General features: G+C 37.4%; 1 protein-coding gene across 1 annotated transcript; it reads right to left on the bottom strand.

The window, feature by feature from the left end:
- Positions 1–1,385: 1,385 nt before the first annotated feature.
- Positions 1,386–21,297, bottom strand: TAF7L (TATA-box binding protein associated factor 7 like). The gene is made up of 12 exons (XM_053657527.1): positions 21,232–21,297; positions 20,330–20,408; positions 18,399–18,532; positions 17,628–17,754; positions 17,318–17,373; positions 14,757–14,798; positions 13,823–13,895; positions 13,381–13,494; positions 12,721–12,939; positions 12,410–12,522; positions 11,268–11,327; positions 1,386–1,465 (listed from the first exon to the last, which is right to left on the bottom strand). Exons 1-12 carry the CDS (start codon positions 21,295–21,297, stop codon positions 1,421–1,423), a joined length of 1,128 nt encoding a protein of 375 aa, XP_053513502.1. The 3' UTR covers positions 1,386–1,420.
- Positions 21,298–21,581: the final 284 nt, after the last annotated feature.

Consider the following 21,581-nt stretch of genomic DNA (forward strand, 5'->3'; position numbering starts at 1 on the left):
GAGGAATTTATTTATTGCTTAAAGAATACAGAGTAGAACACCTCAACAATACAGCTGAAGAAACAAACCCGCCCATGGTTTTTAAGGGAGTCTTCACAGGCATCTGGTTTTTCCTAACCCTTTCTGATGGGGGTTAGGATGAAGAGACTCAGAATAAGGAGAATAGCTTGCAATTTCATCTCTTCTGTAACTATTCTTTTAGCTGGCAATAACAATGGGAGACAGTCCTAAAAACACAAAAGCAGAACAAAGATAGTGGCAAGAAATCATCCCTGACTCTCTTGTAAGTGGCCTGAGGTGACCTCTGAAAATGGCTTGCTATTCATTTGACTCAGAAAACTTTGCAAAACCATGCAAATAAAGAGCTTCAAATCTTTGTGTTCACTTTAAGAACACTCATGAAACTGCCCAGACCACCAAACAAAGGTATGCATATTTGAAAAACCAACAAGTATTTTAAAGATGTCACTTTACAGAAGCAATGTGTGCCACTGTGTTGTTATAATGGTGGAGCTGGTAGATATGCCCAGGTTAAACAGTAGGGCTGGACACAGGGTTCATGGCCCAAGAAGAGTGCTGATTTTTTGCTCCATGTTTCAAAATGCAGAGAGTAATGCTGAACTTAAGGGTTTAGATGTACATTCTCTGATTATTCAGTACATCCAGGTGAACAAATCTCCCAAAATGCGGTGCAGAACTTACAGAACTCATGGGTGAACTAATCCATTCACGAGCTCTCCCTGCCACACTGAGATGATCCTACTGAAAAGAGCAGATTGTTTCTAAATCAGAAGAGGAAATTACACAGAAGGAAAAAAATATTCCAGAAGAAATAAAATCTTATGGCCTGAGAGTAAATTCAGCATAAAATAAATGCTAATAAAGTAAAAAAAATCACCCTTCAGCAAGAAAGCAGCCTCTATCACCTGAACAGAGATAAGACACACTTACTATTAGCTGCCACAAAGTAGGCACTTAAATTCACTGTGGCCAGTCCTAGCCCTTGGTAGAAAGGACTTTATTTGTTCTATGTTTTAGAAAATATATAAAGCAAACAGAAAGAAAAGCTGAAACATATGCAAATCAGCTACATGCCCTGCAGGCTATACTATCTATCTTTGGCAAGCATGGCTGAATCATCTGCTGGCACCTAGAACAGAGCAATACAAGTAATTCTCAAATTCATAAAAAGAAGCAAAGGCCCATAGTTGAGTTGAATCATTAGATCTACTACTTTTTAAATATTCTGTCCCTTTCTACACTACTATAAACTTCAAATATTATTAGCAAGAAGAAAGGCTCAGAGAAACAAATACAAATGATTTAACATAAGGCAGTGAAACAAACAAACATCCAGTTTCACACAGTCTTCGATCTGATTGGGGAATCCAATGTTTGTGTGCCAAGCTGAAGGCTCTCCTTAGTTCTCCAGAAAGTGTTTCAATTTTTCCTGGAGGGAAATGATCTGTAGGGACAGGCAGAAAAACATGAGAAATTTACCTGAAATCTTACTCCACTACTTGACTTAGAATTTGCTTATATGAACAAAAAAAGAACAACTGTAATTTGACCTTTATATGGTTATCTTAGTCTTCTGATGTTCCAAAGAACAGTGCCATAGTCAAGAATGCATACACAGCCCTGGCCAGGTGTCTCAGTTGGTTGGAGCATGGTCTCATACACCAAAAAGTTGCAGGTCCAATGCCTAGTTAGGGCACATACCTAGTTGCCCTGGGGATCAAAATTGCAGGTTTGATCTCCAGTCAAGGTGCATATAGGAGGCAACTGATTGATGTTACTCTCTCACACCAATGTGTCTCTCCTCTCCTCCCCTTCCCTCCCCTCCCCTCCCCTCCCATCCTCTCTCTGTCTCAAATCAGTAAACATATTCTTAGGTGAGGATGTTTTAAAAAGACTGCATACACAATGCTGCAACCATGATATTGTCTTTATTATAGCATACTGATAAAAGGAAGCTTTAAAATTGAATAGGCTGAAAAATTAAATGTGCTTGCTGTTAAGAATTTTTACTTCTGGAAGGAGTGTAGAGAGGTCGCAGCTCAGTGTAGGGACAAAGGAGATGGAATCCCTGTAGTCATTCTAAGAGTCAGAAGATAAGGTGGTTATCTTCTTGTCTCACTGAACACACTGAATCTTATACCAGGTCTTTGCTGCTGCTTCTTGTCACATTAAGAGACACTTGGAAACTGGTCAGAGTCCTGACCAATCAGGCGCATGATGGTGTTCTACTTATCCTGATGTATTCAAAGACAGAAGCCCTGAACCTTTTGTGGTATAGGATTTAATTTAATTTTTTTAACTTAAAATGGCAAAGTGGACAATAACACTGAGTTATACTGTCTTTGGGGCAAAGATGATTTCTAAATTTAAGGGGAAAAACGAGGAGGGATTTTGAAGAACAAGTATGAAAGACACAGGGATGAGGTCTGTGGGGAGGGGGGGATGGGAGGGAGGTGGGGAGACGGGGCGGAGGGGGGGTTGGGATGGGAGAAATTGACAAAAGAAAACTGTACTTGAAAAATAACTCAATAAATTTTTTAAAAATACAGCTGAAAAACAAAAGAAAAAAATTCTTAATAAAATAAGAGAGTTACATAAAAATGAAAAAAAATATTATTCAATTTAGGTCATTTCATACTAATAAGCATTTTCATTATGTGAAATAAAAAGAATAGAGCATTACAAAAATGATCCTGTGCTGCACACCACCTACCAAAACTGCTATAATTGCCACCTGCAGTAAGAGGCTTTTTTTCACTCCAATGCTGATTGTGATTACAACCACTGACTGCTCCAATTTTCTGTTTTTGGGCTCTTTCTCTTCCCACCACCCTCTAAAGAGAGCTTTTTCCCTAGGTTAAGACTTCTTATTGAACAGCTAACCTGGGTAACTCATCTATCCCCACAGATTCAGTGGTCATTTCTATGCATGAGCCACTCTCCAATCTCCCATTTTAGACTGCTTCCAACTCAAATAATCATATTCTTCATTCCCCCAATAATCCCCCAATAATCCTCTTCCTGTTGTCTCCATTTCCATTAAGTGGCACACCATATTCTAGTTACCCAGATTTGGACTCCTTTTTGTTCCTCTTGTTTTCCTATAAATTTAATCAATTATTGACTTATGATTCCTTCTATCACTTACACCTTCCTCCACCCTTCCTCACTCTAATTTCTCCTATATATTGCTGGCAGAGAAATCTTCCTGAATTGCTCCCCAGTTAAAACAAAACAAAACAAAACAAAACAAAACAAAACAAAACAAAACTCTGATGGCTCATTATGACCTTCATCAAAAATCTAAACTCTTTAGCCTAGCATCAATGCCTTCTTTTTTCATTTCGTTAGTAAAACCCTACCCACTTTTTAAGGCCTCAAACACCATCTCTCCATAAAGTCTTACTTAATTTCCATGGACAAAAGTAAATTCTCCTTCCTTTAAATTGCCATCCCCCCCCCATGGATTTCTCATCCACTGGAGGCAGAGAGTGTGTTGTAAGCATTTTATAGTTCCCTGCATAACCTAGCTCAAAGTAGGCACCCAATAAATCTACACTGAATAAATGAGCTAACACAAAGGGCTCTGAGTGAATAAAGTTTACAGCTATCTTTCCTTGTTGAAAATATCAATAGCACTCCCCAACACTAACTACTAACACTGATGAAAGCTTAGTGGATGCTAAAGCAATCTTGGCATTAACCATTTATATGGTTGTTTATAAAGACTAGTTGGAGTAGTGATTTGCTGAAGGAAGGGGAAGATACAGAACATAAGAATTCCTCTGGCTTTTTTGGATGGGGATGTGAAACAGCATTGTCTCTACCTTAAAAGCCCCATGCTAAACCCATCCTCATAATATGACCTCCAATCTCCTTAAAATTGTTACCCTCAGACTTCCAGCCAAAATGAAGTCATAGGCAGATACACTTTGCCTCCTTGCACAAACAAAAGAAGGACAATAACAAATTTAAAAATAAAAATATAACCAGAAATGCCAGAAAATTGAACTGTATGGAAGTCCAACAACCAAGGAATTAGAGAAGAAACATTCATTCAGACCAATAGGAGGGGTGGAGATGGGCAGCCAGGGTGGAGAGGACACACCACAGAGCAGGAGCTGGAGGACTGTGTTTTCCCACATTTTTATGTGGGTAAACCAGGAGGAACAACTGGGGAGCCAGACAGACTGTACAGCCCAGGGTTCCAGCATGGAAAAAGAAAACCTCAGAACCGTTGGCTGTAAAAAACCTGTGGGAGTTGCAGCGATGGGAGAAACTCTTGAGACTCATAGGAGACTTCATTGGATAGACACACCAGGTCCTAGAACATACACAAACCCACCCACCCAGGAATCACCACCAGAAGGGCTCAATTTGCTTGTGGATAGTGGGGGAAGTGACTAAAAGTCAGCCGAGAGCCAAGAGAGTGGCATTGTTCTCTTTTGGATCCCTCCCTCACATACAGCACCACAAGGCATCACTGTGAGTTGCCCCACCCTGGTGAATACCTAAGGCTCTACCCCTTACTACATAACAGGCACTGAGATTTAAAAAAATATGGTCCAAATGAAAGAATAGATCAAAGCTCCAGGAAAAAATATAACTAAGTGATGAAAAGATAGCCAACCTATCAGAGGCACAGTTCATAACACTGGTAATCTGGATGCTCACAGAATTGGTTGAGTATGGTCACAAAATAGAGGAAAAAGGGAAGGTTATGAAAAGTGAAATAAAGGAAAAGATACAGGGAACCAACAGTGAAGGGAAGGAAACCAAGACTCAAATCAATGATTTGGACAAGAAGGAAGAAATAAACATTCAGCCAGATCGGAATGAAAAAATAAGAATTCAAAAAAAAAATGAGGAGAGGCTTAGGAACCTCTGCGACAACTTTAAATTTTCCAACATCTGAATCATAGGGGTGCCATAGGACAAGAGGAAGATCAAGAAATTTAAAAACTTATTTGAAAACATAATAAAAAAGAACTTCCCCAATCTGGCAAAAGAATAGACTTCCAGAAAGTCCAGGAAGCTCAGAGAGTCCCAAAGAAGTTGGACCCAAGGAAGCACACACAAAGGTACATCATAATTACATTAGCCAAGATTAAAGATGAGAGAATCTTCAAAGCAGCAACAGAAAAGGATACAGTTATCTACAAAAGAGTTCCCATAATACTATCAGTTGATTTCTCAAAAGAAACCTTGCAGGCAAGAAGGGACTGGAAAGAAGTATTCAAAGTTATGAAAGTTAAGGACCTTCATCCAAGATGACTCTATCCAGCAAAGCTATCATTTGGAGTGGAGGGGGCAGATAAAGTGCTTCCCAGATAAGGTCAAGTTAAAGAAGTTCATCATCACCAAGCCTGTACTATATGAAATATTAAAGGGACTTATCTAAGAAAAAGATGAGCAGTAAAATTACAACAAACTCATAACTATCAACAACAAAACTTATAAAAACAAAAACAAAAATGAACTAAGTAAACAAGTAGAACAGGAACAGAATCACAGAAATGTAATTCCCATGGAGGGTTATTGGTGGGGAGGTGGAGAAGTGAGAATGGGAGAAAAGGTACAGGGAAAAAGAAGCATAAATGGTAGATACACAATAGACAGGGGAGGTTAAGAGTAGTATAGGAAATGGAGAAGCCAAATTACTTATATGTATGACCCATGGACATGAACTAAGGGGGAAGAATGCTGGTGGGAGCGGGGATGCAGGTGGAGGGGAATAAAGGGAAGAAAAAAAGCAATAACTTTAACTGCATAATCAATGAAATATATTTTTACAAAATTGTTAACCTCAATATTATAGGGCTGGAATTGGCATACATTTTTTATATAGCTATTTGTCCCTCACTTACCACACACTGCCCTCCTTTTTCACTCTGATCACTTTCTTGTGACATTAAATAATAGAGTCACATGAGTTAGATACCTGGCACACATCCTTAACACTTCCTTCTCCTTCAACACCCAGTAATTGACCCAGGTCCATCAATTCTACCTTTAAAATGCATTCACTCACATATGAATGTTCGTAGAAGCGATATTCATGATAACTAAAATGTGGAAACAACTCAAAATCCATTGATGGATAAATGGATAAACAAAATGGTATATCCATACAATGAAATATTATTCAGTCATAAAATGAAATAAAGTACTGATACATGCCATAACATGGATTAACCTTGAAAACATCACATTAAGTGAAAGAAGTAAGACACAAAAGACTATGTATGTTTCCTCTTGTATGAAGCAGCCAAAAATAGGCAAAGTAGACAAGTAGAAAGTAGATTACTGGTTGCCTAAAGGTGGGAGGTAGGAGTGATTCAGAAGAAATGGGAACTGAACGGTAATGAGTACAAGTGTTTTGGGGGGATAATGAAAATGTTCTAAAATTGATTGTGGTAATGGTTGCACAATTCTGTGAATGTATTAAAAGCTGTTGAATTGTATAATTTAAATGGGTGAATTGTAAGGTATGTGAATTGTATATCAATAAAGCTGTTATAAAACATTTATATTTCAGTTAAAATTATATATGTTCTTTCCATCTCCGTTGCCACCATCTTAGTCCAAATTACCACCGTCTCTTATTTAACTACCACATAGTCTCTTTTTTTTACTTTATTTTTTATTGATTATGCCATTACAGTTGTTCTATTCCCCCCTTCATTCCCCTCCACCCTATGCCCCCGTCCCCACCATTACCCCCCCTTTAGTTTATGACCATGTGTCTCAAGTTCTTTAGATTCTATATTTCCCATACTATTCTTGCCCCCCCATCAATTTTCTATCTACTGTCTATGCTACTTATTTTCTGTACCTTCTCCCTCCTTCTCCTTCTCCCACTCCCCTATTGCTAACCCTCCTTGAGATCTTCATTTCTATGTTTCTGCTCCTGATCTAGCTGTCCTCTTAGTTTGCTTTTGTTTTAGGTGTGGTTGTTAATAACTGTGAGTTTGCTGTCCTTTCACTGTTCAACTTTTTTTAACTTCTTTTTCTTAGATAAGTCCATTTAACATTTCATATAACAAGGGCTTGGTGATGATGAACTCCTTGAATTTGATCTTATCTGAGAAGCACTTTATCTGTCCTTCCATTCTAAATGAAAGTTTTGCTGGATAGAGCAATCTTGGTTGTAGGTCTTTGGATTTTGTGACTTGGAATACCTCTTTCCAGCTCCTTCTTGCCTGTAAGGTTTCTTTTGAGAAATCCGCTGACAGTCTGATGGGAACTCCTTTGTAGGTGACTGTCCCCTTATCTCTTGCTGCTTCTAGGATTCTCTCCTTCATTTTAATCTTGGCTAATGTAATGATGATGTGCCTTGGTGTGTTTCTTCTTGGGTCCAACTTCTTTGGGACTCTCTGAGCTTCCTGGATTTCCTGGAAGTCTATTTCCTTTGCCAGAACAAGGAAGTTCTCTTTTATTATTTGTTCAAATAAGTTTTCCACTGGTGGCTGTGCCTTTCCCCTTCTGGTACCCCTATAATTCGGATGTTGGAGCGTTTAAAGATGTCCTGGAGGTTCCTAAGACTCTCCTCATTTTTTTGAATTCTTGCTTCTTGACTCTTTTCTGTTTGGCCATTATTTGCTTTCTTCTGGTCCACTCCATTGATTTGAGTCCCAGTTTCCTTTCCATCACTATTGGTTTCCTGTGCAATTCCATTCATTTCAATTAGTTTAGCCTTCATATGTTTGTCTAATTTGTGGCTATAATCAACCAGTTCTGTGAGGATCCTGATCACCAGTGTTTTAAACTGTGCGTCTGAGAGTTTTGCTATTTCTTCATCGCTTAGATTTATAGGCTCTGGGGCTTTGAGATCTTCTTGAGCCATTTTTGGTCTATTTGCGCCCTTAAGTATGAGGAGCGGAGCCTTGGACTCTCAGGTCGCTGGGTTGTGACGCTATATGTGGGGGCATGGTCAGAGTGGGGAAATGGCGACTTCCTCTGCTGTTTCTCGCCGCTGGGTGAGGAGCAGAGCCTTAGGTGGTTCACCAGTGCGGGGCCACTCAGGTCACTGGGTTATAACGCGGTCAGGCTGAAGAATTTGTTGTTATCAGACTTCTGAAAAGTTCAATTTTCTGTGTTCTGACTGTGTTTTCTCTTGCTAATATTTAGTTGTCTCTAAACTTGGTTGTGAGAGAAGGCACAGTGACTCCACCTATGCCTCCATCTTGGCGGATGTCTAACTACCACATAGTCTCTTAACTGGCCTCCCTCTTCCAGTCTTGCCTTCCTATAATACATTCTCCATATAAGCACCAGAGTGATCTTTTATTTATTTTTTAAAAGATTTTATTTATTTATTTTTAGAAAGAGAGGAGGGGAAGAAGAAAGAGAGAGAGAGAAATATCAATGTGTGGTTGCCTCTCACTTGCCCCCTACTGGGGACCTGGCCTGTAACCCAGGCATGTGCTCTAGACTGGGAATCAAACCGGCAACCTTTTGGTTTTCAGGCCTGCACTAAATCCACTGAGCTACACCAACCAGGGCCAGAGTGATCTTTTAAAAGTTTAAATTAAATGTCAGTCTCCCGCTTAAAACTCTTCAAGGACTTCCAATTGCACTTAACACTGAAACCCATCCTCCTTAACATGGCCTGCAAGAGACCATACAATATGGCCTCTGCCTACTTCTTCAACATTTTGTTGTTACTCTTTTCCTTACTTTAAATTCTCCAGAGGTGTTCAAGGAGGCCAAGTTCTTTCCCAATGTGGAATCTGAAATATGCCCCCACACACAATTGTTTCCCATCCCTTCTTTGCCTGTACTTATCTTCCATGTTTCAGCCTAAATATGACTTCCTCAGAAAGGCTGATCATGACCCCGTAACACACACACATGCACACACAGTTTAAGTCAGGACTCTCTCTATTCAAATAACACCAAAGAATTTTTCTCTTTCACAGCACTTGTTCATGACTTGTACCTTTAAATTTGTATAATTTGTTTACTGTCAAATATTCCTTGCTAGACTCTTAGCTTCATTAGGACAAGAATTGTATCTGTCTTATTCAAAGTGAAGGGATTAAGAAGTACAAATTGGCAGTTACAAAATAGTGAAGAGGATGTAAAGTACAGCAAAGGGAATATACTCAAAATGTTCTAATAACTATGTGCAGTGTCAGATGGGTAGTAGATTTATCTGGGGGAACAGTTTGTGAAGTATATCATTGTCTACCCACTATGATGCACATGTGCAACTAATACAAAATAATATTAAGTGTAAGCTGTAATTGAAAAATAAAATTTAGGTAGAGAACTCTGCGAGGATGGAGGCATAGGTGGAAACACTGTGCCTTCTTGCACAACCAAGTTTAAAAACAACAAAGTTTTAGCAACAAAAACGCAGCCAAACCACAGAAAATTGAACTATACTGAGGTCTGACAATAATGAACCACTCAGCCAGACCAGTAAGAGGGGCAGAGCCAGCAGTGGAGCGGGGTTGGGCAGGAAAGATCTACCGGACTGACAGGCATGCGACCCAGACACGCAGGCAGCCAAGGACAAATCCCAGGTGTGGAGTAGCAACTGGTGGACCCACTGAGGGTGCAAGGTGGCAGGCTGATCTCGGTCACACATTTGCATGCCAATAAACCAGGTGGAGGAGCTAGCAGTGAGACAGATCACGCAGGCCCCAGCAGTGGGAAGCAGCAGAGGGGACCACCGTTGTCCCTTTCTGATCCCGATCCCACATACAGCGTCACAACCCAGCTACCTGGGCAGCCCCGCCCTGGTGAACACCTAAGGCTCCTCTCCTCATACTTAACAGGTGCGAACAGATCAAACCATGGCTCAAGGAGAACTCAGAGCCCCAGAGCCGATAAATCTAGGCGAACAAGAAATCGCCAACCTATCAGAGGCACAGTTCAAAACACTGGTGATCAGGATGCTCACAGAACTGGTTGATTTTAGCCACAAATTAGAGGAACATATGAAGACTAAACTAATTGAAAATGAAGGGAAACACACAGGGAACCAATAGTGATGGAAAGAAAACTGGGACTCAAATCAAGGGAGTGGACCAGAAGGAAGGAAAAAAATGACCAAACAGAAAAATATGAAGAAACCAGAATTTAAAAAAATGAGGAGAGACTAAGGAACCTCCAGGACACCTTTAAACTCTCCAACATCCGACTTAGAGAGATACCAGAAGGGAAAGAAAAAGAGCAAGTGGAAATCTTATTTGAACAAATAATAAAGGAGAACTTCCCCAATCTGGAAAAGGAAATAGACTTCCAGGAAATCCAGGAAGCACAGAGAGTCCCAAAGAAGTTGGACCAAAGAAGGAACACACTAAGACACATCATCATTACATTAGCCAAGATTAAAATGAAGGAGAGAATCCTAGAAGCAGCAAGAAATAAGGGGACAGTCACCTACAAAGGAGTTCCCATCAGACTGTCAGCGGATTTCTCAAAAGAAACCTTACAGGCAAGAAGAGGCTGGAAAGAAGTATTCCAAGTCATGAAATCCAAAGACCTACAACCAAGATTGCTCTATCCAGCAAAGCTTTCATTTAGAATGGAAGGGCAGATAAAGTGCTTCTCAGATAAGATCAAATTCAAGGAGTTCATCACCACCAAGCCCTCATTATATGAAATGTTAAAGGGACTTATCTAAGAAAAAGAAGATAAAAAAGATGAACAGTGAAAGGGCGGCAAACTCATGGTTATTAACAACCACACCTAAAACAAAAGCAAACTGAGGATAGTTAGATGAGGAGCAGAACCACAGAAATGAAGATCACAAGGAGGGGTAGCATCAGGGGAGTGGGAGGAGGAGAAAGAGAGAGAAGGTACAGAGAATAAGTAGCATAGATGGTAGGCAGAAAATAGATGGGGGGAGGGCAAGAATAGTATGGGAAATATAGAATCTAAAGAACTTGAGACACGTGGACATAAACTAAAGGGGGGAATGATGGGGAAGGAGTGTGCAGGGTGGAGGGGAATGAAGGGGGGAAATAGAACAACTGTAATGGCATAATCAATAAATTATATATTAAAAAAGAAAAAGAAAAAAAACTGTTGTACATCCAGGGCTTTTCATTTACTAGATGTTCAATATCTGTTAAATGAGCAAATTTTTCATAAAAGTCTTGTTCCAACCTTTTACCCTCATTTAGAAGATTTGACCACTAATATTCCTATAGAGAACAACCAGCAAGGATATTAAAGGTGGGATATTCTTTATGTCAAATGTTTTCTGCTTGATTTGAAAACACATTTCTTACCTGCTCATTTTTTTGTTTTTCCTGTAACTTAAGCTGTTCCAGCACAGAGTGCAAATGATTCTGGAAAAAAAAAGTATAAATGATACATGCCGAGTCTCAAAAAAAGGACCAAGAGAGACAAAGAGCGTGGCAAATAATTTGATAAGTAAGAAAACTATCATTCATAACAGAAGATTTTATATAGCCTACACAACATTTTATCTTGTCCTAAAATAAATGGTTGGAATGCCTTAGTGTTACATTGTTTTAGTTTAGCACAAATTCTTTGAGTGTGGTGAACTATTTAAAAAGGTGGCTTGGAACTTGCTGTTCACTCCTTCATTTTCCTTCACTTGAGTAGAATATTTCTTCTTAATTAGTATTGCATGCTGCGACAATCATAATATACCATATATCTGTATCTCTCAAAGTGTGTCCACATCCATTATCTATCTCACTTAGGTTTTCTAAAGGATAACACTTAGTAAGTACAGTTCCATGTCACTTTGCTCTCTTGTGATGACTACAGCTCTACAGAAAATGAAACCTGGCAAGGAATTCTCCACATACTTCTGAATTTCCCTCACTATGGAAAGGAAAACAAACATGTTGTAAACACACATTTTCTTTTTGTTAAAATTTGTATTAATAAAAATAAATGTAGATATTTATTCTTGTTGAAGGATGCATCATAAAATTTAAAAACAAATTTAGTTAATTCTCTTTCACTGCATACATTTTGGTACAAACAGGGTTCAGTCTATGCCCTACCATTTTCTGTGGTCCTTGGCATGTTACTTAACATCTTTGAATTTCAATTACTTATCTATAAAATGGGAATAGTGACAGTACCTAGATTTCAGAGATGTGAGGATGGAATGAGATGATTCATGTAAAATGCTAAGCTTTTTATGTGCCTTTCACATTAGGAAATGCTCAATATTGGCAATTATTATCTCGACTCTCCTGGCCCCTTCCCCAAAAATGCTTATATGAGATGATCAAAATTACTCAGATAAAAGTAAATGTAAATGGATTTTCGAACAGCTTGTTTAGCTTCATGAGTGAAGAAGAATGCTGCTCAGAGGGGATATGAGTGAAAACACAAGATGGGATTTTTAAAGTAAGATACCAAGATCTCATACCAACCAACAAGAATTTACCTTGAGTGTCAGGTTTTCCACTTTCTTGATGAGATCTTTCTGTCTTTGTGCTCTGCACTGAATCTCTTGGAGCTTTTTCTCCATATAATGAATATGCTTCTGAATTTCCATGACTAACAGAGATAGACAGAAACTTTATGTTTCTAAACACAGCTTAAACTAGTGGACTGAAATCCAAATCAACTAAAAGCCCACTACATATCTGAGCAATAACTTTTCAAACTTAGACTTGAATCTAATGTGTGTTTAGAGTCAATCTTTAGCATTACCATCCACTCTCTCCCATCCCATTGTTTTTTCTTCTAACTTACCTATTGAACTGGCTCCTTCCTTTGCCTCACACTGGCCAAATTCAATTAACTTGGCCTGTAACTCCCTTTGCAGATTCTCTTCATAATACTGTTCATCTTCTTCATTCTCATCATCATAGTAAAATTCCTCCTCCTCCTCATCATCAGTCTCGTCCTTGTCCTTATCATCATCACTGCTACCACTAGAATCACTGAGCATCTCCCGAAGCATATGATATTCTATTGGTTTTAAGGAGGAAGAAGGTGAAACTACCTGAAGCTTTTCAAATGACTCCCACTCCAGTTTCAATTCTACTCCTTCCCCTCCAATTTACTGGGCAACCAATGATTTTTATAAGTAATTTTTTGTGTTGGAAGACTATTCCCTTCAAAAAACAAGGACAGGAAATACAAAACACTGTAACATTCATTCATGTATTCAATTATCAAGATAGTTAGATAATCTAACTATCTTGGGCCCATAGGAATTTCAAATATGAGGGACCGATGGGAGATTACAACCCCAATCTAAAACCTACAAAGTGTGGAGGGACTAATAAGAGGAAAGAAGGGCAAAGCCATCCCTTTCCTGTAATTATCCTGTAAGAATATGGAGAATGGTTTTACACAGGGTCAACACCTACCCTCTCTGAATCTCCTGATGTACCTTTTTTAATGTACCTGATGAGCTATGATCCTGTTTATAGCCACTTGTTCCTGGGGATATCTCAAAGCTGGAAATGGAGTCTTTACTTTCTAGTTCCTTGGTTTCACCTTCAGCAACGACTTCCCATTCTAAAAGAAGGAGCCATCAAGGAAAAAGGCAGAAAGAAAGGAGAAGACAGTGTTGAAAGGGAAGAGGCTCTGCTGAAAGTGCTATTTATATTAATCCAACTTCAGAACTCTCTATCTAGATTCCTAGTATGGAGAAATGCCTTATATTAAACAAGTAAGTAAATATTTATTACATGAATTCACTGTTCCTAGGTAGAAAATAACATTTCCAAAAATGATATGTTCTATATATCAAAATCAGCACACAAATACCAGAAGTGAGGGCTTGTCAGCAAGTACATATAGGATGGAATAGACTATACAGAACATATTTAGTATAAAAGGATACGGACACTGACAGCTTCAGCATCAGAACACAGCAGTCTTTTTACTTCCTTTTCCACAACAGGCGACTCAGTGTACTGGACCAGAGTAGGGGCAGGAGGAATACCAGTAATGTCATTTAACATTCTGTGTTTCCCATGAATGCCCTTTTCCTACACACAAATAAATTTAAATAGTTAACCCTCTCTAAGATATCCATACAAATTTGTACTTTAAGTAATACTATTTATGAAGGAATCTTGACCAGGAACTAGAGTTTTGTATGGTAAGCTTATTTTTTTCCCAAATTACTTGAGACATTTAATCTTTTCAGACTGCAACTCTGTAAAAGACTTCTATCAGGGGTGCAGTCCTTAAGCCTCATTTATTACTTCCCCTGACCCACATTGGTAAATAACTATAATTCCTTATGTGTTATTTAGAATTAATTTGATTTAAAGATCCAAATTCTCAGATTCCACTTCCTCACATCTGTATTATTAGATGTTTTCCTATTTTAAAAAAGGATCTTAGCTATGTGTTCTCCTTTATATCCAGCTTTAGACAATTATCTCCACAGCAACTGATTCATCATGCCACAAATAGAAATTAAAACTTTGAGAAGAAATAAGCAATTACAAACAACTGCTAGTAAAAGTGAATCCTGGCTTCTAAGAAATGTTTTTTAAAATAAATATCAGACAAAAAAACAAATTAGAATACTCAGGGTCACTGAACAAACTGTCAATTTTTATCATTTCCTCTAGGAGTTATCAGACATTAAAAAATTAATTCATTTTTCAGTGAATCAAATTCAGTGTGTGTGTGTATGAGAGGGGAGTTAGAGATGAGAAGGAAGGCTTGAAAGTAACCTCTATGATTTCTTTGATTTGTTTGAAATTAATGAGCTATGAAATAAAACATACTAAGGGGAAACAATAAAGTTATGACTGCTCTACCTCAGTAAAGCTGACCTCTTCAACTTGCTTGAAATCAGCCCGCTATAAAATGAAACACAATAAACAATGAAGTTATAGTAAAATTGTCATACTTCACTAAAGCTTAAAGAGTCCTAAAACTATTTTTAACTTAGGTATACACATAGTAGGCATTCAATGCATGCTTTTGACATATAGTATAAAAGCCAAGGCAACCATGTTCATGGATTGAAAAATTAGTAAAGATGTAGATTCTCTCAAAACTAATCTATAAGTTCGATACAATTCCTATCAAAATTCCAACAAGGCTTTTCTACAGACATAGACAAACTTATTCTCAAATGTATATGGAAAGGTAGAGGCTCTAGAAAGGTTAAAGCAATATTCACAAAGAAAAATAAAGTGATAACAGCCTTTTTTAAAAAGTTTAATCTTTATTGTATTTTTCTATTACCATTTAATCCCCTTATAACACCTCCCCTCAGCAATCACCACACTGTTGTTCATGTCTGTGAGTCCTTTTTCCTTTCTGTTCAAACCCTCCACCCCCTACTCACCCCCACTAGGTGTCATCTGCTCTCCATCTATGAGTTGGTAACAGTTTTCTTGATTTTGTGACATTATATAGCTACATTGTGATGTCAGTGGAGAGATCAACACATAAATTAATGAAACAGAACAGGGAAACCAGGAAGAGACTCACACAAATATATCCAACCAATTTCTGACAAAGGTACAAAAGATATGCAATGCAGGAAGGACAGCTTTTTAAACAAATGGTACTGGAGCAACTCAACATGTAAAAACAAACAAACAAACAAAAAAAGAACCTTGAACTAAACATTGCACATTTTACAAAAATTAACTAAAAAATGAATTGTGCACTTAATTGTAAAATTCACAAGTTTTAGAAAAAAGACATAAGAGAAAATCTCCAGGATCTAGGCTGGGCAAAGAATTATTTGACTTGACACAAAAAGAAAAATCCTTAACAAAAAAATCAATAAATTGGATTTCATCAAACAAAAAATTTTTGTCCTTTGAAAGACCCTGTGAAGAAGATGAAAAGACCAGCTACAGACTGGGAGAAAATATTTGCAAACCAGGTATCTGACAAAAAATAGTATTTAGAACATAAAAATAACTCTCAAAACTCAACAATTTAAAAGAATCTATTTAGAAAATGTGCCAAAAGGCATAATAGACACGTCACCAAAGTGGATATACAGATGGTAAATATGCTCAAAAACATATGAGGATATGTTCAACATCATTAGCCTCAGGTAAATGCAGATTAATACCACAGCAATATCACTGCACATCTATCATAATGTCTAAAATAAAAAATAGTGACAATACCTAACACTGGTGAAGATAGAGAAGTTAAATCACACATACTTTGTTGGTGGGAATGTAATATGGTTCAGCCACCCTGGAAAACAGTCTAGAGGTTTCATATAAAATTAAATATGCAACTACCATATAAATCAGCAATCACACTTTTGGTCATTTATCCTTAAAAAATGAATACTTATGTTCACACCAAAACCTGCTCACAGTTTTATTTATAATAGTCAAAAACTGGAAAGAACCCAGATGTCTTTCAATGGGTGAACAGTTAAACAAGCTGTGGTACATTCATACCATGGAATTAGTAATAAAAAGGAATGAACTAGTCATACATGCAACAACTTGCCCAGTTTTTAAGGATAGGTTCCCATTTATATGACATTCTCAAAATAACAATATTATAGAGATAGAGAATGTGTTAGTGATTGCCAGAGGTTAGAGACTGACTGGGGGTGTAGAGTAGGTGGGAGGTGTGTGGTTATAAAAGGGCTAGATGAGGGATCCTTTTGGTGACAGAACTGTTTAGTATCTAGACTATGTAGGTAGATACCTGAACATACACATAGGATAAAACTGCATAAAACTAAACGTATTCACAGGTAATACAAGTAAACTAAACATACTCAAAGGAATACAAGTAAAACTTAAGAGATCTGAATAAGGCAAGTTAATTTTATTAATATCAATATCCTTTTGGTAATATTGTACTATAATTTTGCAAAAAGTTATATTGGGGAAAACTAAGTAAATGATACATGGTATATCCATTCTATTTCTTAGAACTGATATGACTACAATTACTTCAAAATAAAAAAATTTAATTAAAAAATAAAGCCAAACCACAGTATTTCTATAGCTTGCCCAAGGTTCTAAAAGTCTGAGGTAAGGTTAGGAATGTAACCACAGTTCTTAATTCTCAGGTTCTGGATGGGTTCGCTTTAAAACTAAATATTGCAATCGAAAACTAAAAACATTAGCAGAAGTTTCAGATTCAAGACATAAACAGGTCCCTAAAGAAGTAGTCTATAACCTCAAGGATCAGGGAGGTTTTTGTTTACTATATATTCCCAATTGTTAGCACACTGTGCCTAACATCTAGCTCACACTCAATAAATGTTTACTTAACATACAAATGAATGAACAGATTAATCCCCAACTGACTGTCTCTTTTTTCTCTACTCACAATACTTTTGCAATGCACCCAGTAGACACATAAATAGCATGCAACTAACCTTTTTTGATGTATTGCGGAACCTTTTCTTTCTGACATTCTTAAGTGGTGGAGTAACTAAAATAAATGTGACATGTGACATGGTGAAACAAATATAATACTGATGGCAGTCACATATCTATCTGAATTTGATAAGGAGAAAGTTCATGTTATATATTACTGGCTCAGAACATGACTCATTCCTTTAAGAATATCTAGATACCTAATGAACCAAACATGTAAGTGTGGTAAATTGGTCTCTGGCTCACAAGTATTAGGATTCAGCAGATACATGTAGTCAGCCAGAATGAGAGAAAGGGCTGGTGACTTACTGCCATGCTTCCAGGCATATTTCTTCTGTCTCGCCTTTTCATTTTTCTTGATATCTTTAAGATCAGTAGAGGTAACTGGTTCTTCAGGAGAAGAGTGAAGATCACCATCAGCAGTACACACAAGCATCTACATTTAATAAAGACAAAGAAGTTGACTATGGCTACAAATCTTGAGTTAGTAAAGAATCATGACCATTCTTACCACCAGATGCCCTAAAGATAGAAGCAATAATAATGTTATTTGGCATTTCCAGAAAACCAAGTATTACACACATTCATGTTCATTTTCTCTGTGTCTTGGCAGCTATATATGGACTCTGAGTAGGGTTTTTTTTTAGCTTGAGTGTTTACCAATGCAGAAAGAAATATGTTAAAAACAGATATATCCTAGCATTTTGCCTTGTAAAAGAAACACAAAATCAAGAGTAGAGATAATGAATAAGAGCCAGTGTAAATCTCCACAGTTAAAAGCACACAGCAGGAAGGTCAGAAGAAAATCCCAGATGCTCTTATTTTTCAAATAATGACTCACTATAAATGGCAAACCGGAGGCTCTAAAAGCTGTATGGATAAAATAAAATAGTGAAAAGTTCTGGATCAAACACCAAACCAGAACATGCCATTGTATTCTTGTGAAATTGAGCTAAAAATTGAAAATGACAAGCAGTTATTCACCAAGTGGAAAGGAGCACTGAAAGAAAGAGAAAAAGCAGGGAGAAAGGGATTTCTGAAAGGATGTGAGAGCTAGGAGATTAAGAAGACTGTCCATACCTGGGAAATATCTGCAGTTTTATAAAAGATTTTGTTGTCCAGAGTTTTCAGGCTTCCAATAGTGCAAGGCAAGTCAACCATCTTAGCAGTTAGTGAGACATCTTTCACCTCAACAGTTGCATGACGTCCATCAGCTGAAGAGACATAGGGAAGATTAAAGCTGACATAGTCCCAATGTAGTCTTAAACCTCCTAGGGTTTGAGTAATGAAGACTCATGGAGGACAGACTAGTCTTTCAGTGAAATCTACTGTTTCTCATAACCCTAGAATTGTGCATGAAATTAGTAACTCTCCAGAGAAAAGAAGGCAGAGTATACAGAGTGCTTGTTTTTTCTCAGTTTATGTCACTTGATCAAAAGTAGTGAATTTTCCTCATAATGGTTGTGAACTAAATGTAGATAAAGTAGTAAACGTTTAATTCTCATCCTGAAAGGCAAACTCCATTTATTCAAACCCATTCTTTTTGACAGCATAAGAAGCCATGTCATGATGTATGAGTGTTTTCAAAGAGTCGGGTGAGGGAAGGGTTGATCCTAGAAATGGTACTAATAAGTCTCAAGTTATAACCTCTAGTTAGCTTCAAAGAGATAAAATTCTACACAATTGCCACATACTGGAAGAAATATGTATATTAGATATATATGTGTGTGTATATACACATATACACACACATCACATATTGACAACTGATTCCTGTCCAGATGTCTCAAACATGGATATCTTTTAAGGATTCAAGTGTAATTAATCTAACAGTAAGTGGAAAAAAAAACATGCAGAATTGTGTATGAAATAATCCTTTTTGTATAAATTAACTTTAAAAACATACATTATTTAAATGTTGGTATGCATAAAAGTCTTTTCTGTAATGAATCACAAGTTTTGTCTGTAAATAACTAATATTAGTTACATTTGGCATTGATTTTGGTGCACTATGATGGAGACTTTCACTCCTCCTTTTGAACTTTTCTGTCTTATTTGAATTTTCTAGCCCAAAACTGGTACTGTCCTTTCTAAAAAAATGTCAATAGGGATTCTAGACTGATAGGGTCTAGACAAATAGAGTTTGGGCTGATGGACCATTTTTTTATTTCCTTCTTTATTTATTCTTTAAAGATTATTTATTTATTTATTTTTAGACAGAAGGGAATGGAGGGAGAAAAAGAGGGATAGAAACTTCAATGTGTGGCTACCTCTTCTGTGCCCCCCATTAGGAACCTGGCCTGCAAGCCAGGCATGTGCCCTAGACTTGGAATCAAACTGGTGACCCCTTCATTTGCAAGCCAGCACTCCAGCACTGAGCCACACCAGCTAGGGCTATTTCCTTCTTTATGTACTTCTCTGTACTTATTTTATTTTTAGCAAAAAGTTTTATGGAATAAATATGGGCATTATCATGTAAAATTATCTGAACAAAAGAACATTCTACAATAAAAAACCTTCTGCAGCTTTCAATGTGCAGTGGTTGATTCAGCTAGAATTGAAAGTAAAGTGACAACCACAGTTTAAATGCACATATACACAAATTTACAGTTGGCATAGGTTCTACTTCTCTGTTTTAGAAAACATAATAAACACTATTAAAAAGAGAAAGGTATGTCACCTTTGTAAACAAAGAATGATACTTTCATTTGTCATAGTCAGAAATCACAAAGCTTTATGTGTAAGAGACAATCAGCAATATGCAAAGCCCACAGTTGATCCCCAAGTTCTTCTTTATACACACTGATAATTAACTCAAGTTGCATAATATCTATTTCCTTTCCTCTTAAAAGAAGAGATAAGAGTGACTTAAGCCTCTCTTAGAATCCATCAAGACAGAGACCACATTCTAGTCTTTGTCACATTCTTAGTATGGAGTAGAGCACCTGGCACAGAGAAATCCCTTAATAAATTACTGCTCAGTGTATGGTGAATGAATATTAAGTACTTACAAGATAAGTCAATTTTTAGTTTATCCTTCATGGTGACAGTTCCAGAGTGTATCATTTCTCTGACAGTAGCAGCATGTTCCTAAAAAGGAGGTAAACTGACAAATCAGAAAATGAATTGACTACTTGGCAGATAAGAGAAGAGGTATGTCACAGTCCTCCTGAAATTAACCATCAAACCTCCCAAACATTAGGAACAATGCCATGTACCATGAGATACCATGCATTGTGCAAGTCAAGTTAGGATAAGGCTGACTCTAAACTCATTGTCTTTTAGTAGCTACTGTTAATGCCTTCTCCCAGCTCTATATTCCTGCCTCTCGCTGCTGCCCTCAGTTCTAGTTATTAAGGAAAGGCTTAGCTGCAGTTTACTGAGTACATTAATTAACCATATTTGGGGAAATAGTTTTCTGAAACCCATCCTTAATATAGGTTTTTTAGACTAAATACTACTTGAATACAATTCTCAATGTGGGGGGGGGAGCAGGGAAGAACCTAACACAATGTGGAGAGGAGCTTCAACAGCCTTGCATGGTGATGAATTTGCAGACAGTGCTGGTCCTTCTCACTGGTCCTTCTGAGGTGACAAAGGATTTTAGATTTTAGAAGAGTCTTAAATTGGATGTCCAAAGAACAGTCTGTTAGTATCTGTGATAAGTTACCAAATCCATCGTTACAGCTGTTTGCCAGGAAATCAACCCACATGATAGGTAGCATATATAGGACAAAAGAAATGCTTCTAAAAGAGTACACACTAGGATGGGGTTGCTTAATAGAATATGATTCCTGGGAAACAAATGTTCTCAGTTTTTATAGCCTACCTTAAATAGAAATGCTACGGATTCCAAACAGAGCTAATATTTATGCACTGAAGATATTTTCTCTGAGATACAAAAGTTTCTTACCTGAGGCAGACGCAATATAAACTGGTTCTCAATTTCGTAAGGAGGTTCATGCTGGCTTTTATTCATATCTTGTTTTTGAGTTCATGAAAATAAAAACAAAACCAACAAAAAGTCACCAAAAACTCCTCTTCCTTCCCTGGTTGATAACTTCTGGTAGTACTGGTTAAATTATACAATTTTTTTGTCCACAATCTGCACTGGAATAGTGTGTGTGTGTGTGTGTGTGTGTGTGTGTGTGTGTGCAGTTCTGAAATACCTTATTTGAAATAACTTTATTATTTCTAAAGGTGACTTTATCTTTCCCACAATATGTGAAGATTTTCAAAAATTAATTCAAATAGCAAGATAAC

The sequence above is a fragment of the Artibeus jamaicensis genome, unplaced genomic scaffold (genome assembly GCF_021234435.1).
Source record: "Artibeus jamaicensis isolate MK-2021 breed Jamaican fruit bat unplaced genomic scaffold, CSHL_Jam_final scaffold_461, whole genome shotgun sequence".
In the NCBI taxonomy this organism is placed as follows: domain Eukaryota; kingdom Metazoa; phylum Chordata; class Mammalia; order Chiroptera; family Phyllostomidae; genus Artibeus; species Artibeus jamaicensis.